Below are 5,491 nucleotides of genomic sequence, written 5' to 3'. Positions count from 1 at the left end.
TCACATTTGAGCAAATTTGCCTTTTCAGCAGGAATGATTAACTTGGTTAACCTTGAAGTGCCATGGCTTTGACAGCAAGACCAGAAGGAAACTTTACATTACTCAATTACTTTACTGAAGTACACTTTAACCAACAATATTTTGAATTTAAATATTGTACTCCAAGCAATATATTTTAAAGGTTTTGTTTCCATATATTATAATATATTATGTCTTATTGTTATAGATAAAACTTCCCAGCCAAATTAATTAAAATAAGTAAGTTATGTAAATAAATAAATATCTAAGACATTAATGTAATACATGCATTCCTTAATAAATAGTTATTGTTTGCTAATATAATGTCTGTTTTAAATTAACTACAAGTTTGAGTCTAAAATTATTGATTAGAATATTATTTATTTATTTATTTATTTAACTTGCATAAAGATAAAAAAAAACAAGATAATTAGATGATAACCTCAAGCCTAATATGCTTTATCCTAATTTTGGAAAACTCATTAAAGCATTAATTTTCACACTATAACGTAAACACTTATCTAACAAAACAATTTTCAGGTCTCTTACAACACCACTTAGACACAGACTTGAACCTGACAGTTTTCTACAGTGTGTCAATCCTGGCTCCCTGTGAGCACTATCTTCATTTATTTATTTATTCTTTTTTTTTCTCTGCTTCCTTGGTCCCCCCGTGCCACTCTTGGGAAATATCTCTACTTTTATATAAACATGTGAACAAAGAGAACTTGTTTGCTTGACTCATTGTGTCACTTATAAACACAGAAGTGAGTGTGCTGAAAAGGTTAATGTGGAACCTGAAATCACCTGTGTAACAACACAACAAGGAACACTTTGCCTTATTTCCTAATTTCTGCGTAGATTAATGGCATCAGACATTCATACCAGATTTTTTAAACCTTCTGTCTTCTTTTTTTTCCTTTTCAAATTTACATGTGCTATAGTTTACAGATTGTTATGTGAACTGTTTTTGTGGCTGCAAAAGCTAAAATATTTGTTTTAATAATACAGATTAAATCATAAATTAAGTAATGCATTTTTTTTTTTTTAAAAATGGAGCTCCTTGTGGGTAAATAAATTCTAGTAAATGTGTTTGGCACAACATCTTATTCAGATCATCATCATCATCATTGCAAAAGCTGTCAGACTAAAAATATATATAAAATGTCTGTTTAGGGGATGATGCATTCTCAGATCCTGTTAACAGAAAAAAATCTTTCCAAATTACTCATTGAATGACAAATCGCAGAGGTAACAGTCTACTTACTACAGAAGTCCCTGCAGAAGCATTCTCTTTCATTTCTGAGATTTGCCAGTAACTGCAACTGCTTCTCACAGTTGTTTTTGTTGTTATTCACTGCTGTGAAAGTAAATAAATATGTAAATATTTATAAAAGAAAAAAGCAGTACATATGTTCTATCATATAACTTGAAATTCTGTTATAATTTGTAAATTACATTTGGAAAACAAAACAGAAACTCACTTTGGACACCAATGCAGATGATCCCAACCAGAAGGAGAAGACACAACAAACCCAGAAACACTGAACAACTTCTGAAATGATTTCTCTTTCTGGTTTTCTCAGTGACTAAAGGTGTTTAACAAGGAAAATATAAAAGAAATAGACGAATAATTATAAAGTAAAATTATAGTGCAGTACATTTAAACACATTTTTAGAGGTAACATTATTGTATTTGCTCTAGCAAATCAGCCAGTAAATTAAATATGAAAATCTGGTAAATAGAATATAAATGTGTGTTATTGTTATTCATACTTCTAATGAGCATACCTGTGTGCTGAGCTTCTGTCGGTCCAGGGGTGTTTGGTGACGTACTCTCCACCCAGGGGTCATCATACACTCTCAGGCTTTCTGCACTTACATAGATGTCGACTATACTTTCCTTCTTCTTGTCAGAGGGAAAGTCTTTGATGCTGCCCGGCTTAGCGTACAATCCTTCCGACATTATTTTGTCAGGCTATGTTACATTAAACACGCACCTGTTGCAGTTTTTTCTACTGTACTCTAAGTATTCAGAGTATTTTTTAAAAACTTGATATAACAGCAGTTGTGTCTGATTTTTCAAAAAAGAGGTAGGACACAAGACAAAAAGAGGAAGATCATAAAAATGGGAAGTCATAGATAATTACCATTTGGACACCCACTCATTCTTTTTAGAAACTGATCGGTGCTACACTTTGCCATTTGATTTGTGGTTAAAATAATGTAGATAGAAGTAGATATTGTGTTCACAGTTCCTGACCGAGGCATTGTTTAAACAGAGAAGAGAAACAAGAAGTAGGCGAGGCTGAAACAAAGGAAGGGACTCTATAGCAGTGGGCACGATGACTTCTTCAATGTCAAATATACATATAAAACATATGAAAAATATGAAAAAAATGTCAATGAAATGGTAGACTTTTAAGTCTGGTCACGAATATCAACTTGCAGAAATTGTTTACTGACATCATGGTAAATGGTAAATGGCCTGTATTTGTATAGCGCTTTACTAGTCCCTAAGGACCCCAAAGCGCTTTACACAACCAGTCATCCACCCATTCACACACACATTCACACACTGGTGATGGCAAGCTACATTGTAGCCACAGCCACCCTGGGGCGCACTGACATCATATATCATGCAGCATTCTTCTACAGAAATGTCCTCCAGCTGCATGATGTCAGAAAACAATGGACAACAATGTGGACTAAATCCTAAAATATCAGTGGAAAATATTATAAAATGCCACGTCTGGGATTTTTAGTTATTAGTCAATAATTGCCTTTAAAAAAAATTTTTTTTAAATGTTTTTCTGAAATAAACACAAAGTCTTTATGTGAGGGGACTGTTTTCAAAGAACATGTATAAACTGTATGTGTGTGTATTGTCTTTGATTCCCACATAAAAAAAATTGGTTTCTCTTTTAATGTAATGTATGATTCAGTTACTCCTCCAACATTAAGGCTGCCCCAGACAGCAAACAAACTTCGAAACTTTTAGAACACATGGCTCGCTTTTGGTAAATTCTCTGATTGGCTCAAAAATCACGAGGCGAACCTTTGCCTGAGTTTCTGCAGTCATACTTTGATCTGACTGCAGCTTTAGGACAAATTTGAGCCAAACATTCATTATTATGTGTGTCTGCACATCTGTTTTCCACAAGTCTTTCCACTTACAGAGCCTAAATAGAGTTTCCTTTCCCCACTGCTTTTTCTCACACTCTTTCTGATAACTTGTTCTTCCCAGTCTAACACTTAATTTTCATCTGACTTCACGATTAATGAGGCAGCATAATGAATTCACAGCAGTGACAATAAAAAAGCGCCATGGCTGTTTCCAGCTGAAATAATCATCTCCTTAAACTTCTTAAAATATGCTCTGTGCAAAACATTGTGGGAAAAAAACCCACATTCTACTGATAATGACTTACAGACTCAATTTACTTAAGAAATTACACTGTAAAGTTTTTATATGATGTAGCATTTTTTGTATTAATGGTATCACCACTGCTGCTGAGGAACAGAAAATGGGAACATAAAACATAAAATTATTGCATTCAAAAACATTTTCACATACAATAATAAAAATGGTTAACTAATGCCTATCAGTTGAATAAACTGAACCTCTTCTAAATGCTACTATAGTAATATAGGATTCAGTAACAGATATAACTAATTATTTAGTTATTTTAATTAGCATCTTTAGCCATTTTTCTCCATCAGAAAACCATATGACTGTGATAGCTCATAAAATTAACAAGAATTGATAAAAAAGATTTATCAGTTGGTTTGTTTATTTATTCATTTGTTGTCACTTATTGTATCACACAGCTATTTATACATGAAGAATGCAGACTGTAAACCCAAATGCTCAAAGTCATTAAATACATTACACCACAAGTAATTTGAACTTCATTTTAATAAAACACTCCTACAAACTCAATTTCTGAACTGCATATCAATAGTCTGATCCTTTGTTTCTCCAGACTGGATGCTGAAATATCAGTGAGCAGGACACCAAGCACCAGCTTATTTAGTTTTCAATCTCACATATGAAATTTCTTTGAAGATTGCATTGCAAATCATTCCAGTTTGAGTTTGGCTTTCCTTCACTAAGTTCAGCACAGTCTTCGCGTGATTCCCAATTATCCGGCTGTGTGTCTCTCCAGTATCTACACATTAACAAACAGTTCAGTCAAAATTAAATTCACTTGATGTCAAGTAATAAACTTTCAGATATAAGTTATGATGGCACAAATGATTGTTTTATCGACAGAAAATGACGTTTAAAAACCCAGAAAGGTTTATTTCAATTGGAAATCAGATCTTAGATTCTTATTATTGCTCAGTTTCTTTTCTGAACTTGCAACAGACCAGTTTTGTTCAGCATACAGCTGCTTTGGAGTGTGTTCACACCCCTTCAGCTTTTAAACACATACAATGACAACCCCTCTCGCTCAGTTGTTGGCATTTGCTCTTGCTCAGATCTCTGCTCTGTGTGCTGACATACATCTTCGGACCAGTTCTCAGTGTGTCGCTTGCACTCTCAACATCTCTGCTCCGTGCACGCTCAACTCTCTCTGTACACCGTTATAAATGTGCCACAAAACCAACCGATCACAGACTTGGATGCAAAAATTCTCTTGGCTGTTTTGGTTTCCAATCAGCTCGCTAGCTACTGCATTCCGGAAACACTGTCCAAAGTGTAGCTAAATCCATTTTTTGGTTAGTATGTTTAATTATTTTATTTTAAAATATATATATTTTTTTAAGACCATTGTTGGTTTTAATCTAGTTTAAACCAAGCCAGTCCATTGGATTTAGCTACATTCTGGACCGTGTTTCCAACTGAACGAGAGAGGCTGTCATTGTGTGTGTATATGGATAATCGCAAACACTGAAATACATTTCTTGCATGCAGCAATTAATTTTGTTTGCTCAAATTAAACTTTTCTTCGCTAAAAATTATTTTCTCCTCAAAATGCAACATTTGTACTTTCAAAGTTTTTTTTTAAGTGCGCTCAGAATAGAGGCACAAAAATAATGCAATACTTTTGTACTAGACTGCGTCTATGACTGATATGTGCAGATAGAAGCAGAAGGCCTTTAATATCATGAGGAACTGCACCTACACCTACACGCCATGTCTGCCGTGGTACAGGACTTCTGCTCCTGAACCTCTGTGCACAGCATCTGCAAATCGGGGCTGTACGAAGTCACTTCATCTTTGCGCAAGACTGTAAGCTGTCATCTGTATGGAAGGCCATTTTCCGCCACTAAAAAAAAAAAAAAAAAAAAAAAAGATCCATAACTCGAAATTTCGAGTTATTTTCTTGAAATTTCGAGAAACCTGGAACTTTTGATCATTAAATGTCACCCCTTCTGTCTTCCTTGGGAATTCACCGTAGTCATAGCCTGCACAGTCTACATTCTGCTTCACACAGACTTGGACACTGCCTTATGCGAGCTACAC

General features: G+C 34.5%; 1 protein-coding gene across 1 annotated transcript; it reads right to left on the bottom strand.

The window, feature by feature from the left end:
• Positions 1-1,190: 1,190 nt before the first annotated feature.
• LOC146385275 (uncharacterized) lies at positions 1,191-2,076 on the bottom strand. Its single transcript, XM_084929977.1, has 3 exons — positions 1,810-2,076; positions 1,503-1,607; positions 1,191-1,378 (listed from the first exon to the last, which is right to left on the bottom strand). Exons 1-3 carry the CDS (start codon positions 1,982-1,984, stop codon positions 1,278-1,280), a joined length of 381 nt encoding a protein of 126 aa, XP_084786103.1. The 5' UTR covers positions 1,985-2,076; the 3' UTR covers positions 1,191-1,277.
• Positions 2,077-5,491: the final 3,415 nt, after the last annotated feature.

The sequence above is a fragment of the Perissodus microlepis genome, chromosome 6 (assembly GCF_051167445.1).
Source record: "Perissodus microlepis isolate ML-2025 ecotype Zambia chromosome 6, ASM5116744v1, whole genome shotgun sequence".
In the NCBI taxonomy this organism is placed as follows: domain Eukaryota; kingdom Metazoa; phylum Chordata; class Actinopteri; order Cichliformes; family Cichlidae; genus Perissodus; species Perissodus microlepis.
This window is presented reverse-complemented; position numbering and strand designations above follow the sequence as displayed.

Excerpts from the sequence above, each read along its gene's own strand:
- LOC146385275 (XM_084929977.1), bottom strand. The coding sequence starts at position 1,984 with ATGTCGGAAGGATTGTACGCTAAGCCGGGCAGCATCAAAGACTTTCCC. Across the intron at positions 1,608-1,809 it reads GACAGAAGCTCAGCACACAG|TCACTGAGAAAACCAGAAAG; the intron begins GTATGCTCATTA and ends AAACACCTTTAG. Across the intron at positions 1,379-1,502 it reads CATCTGCATTGGTGTCCAAA|CAGTGAATAACAACAAAAAC; the intron begins GTGAGTTTCTGT and ends TTACTTTCACAG.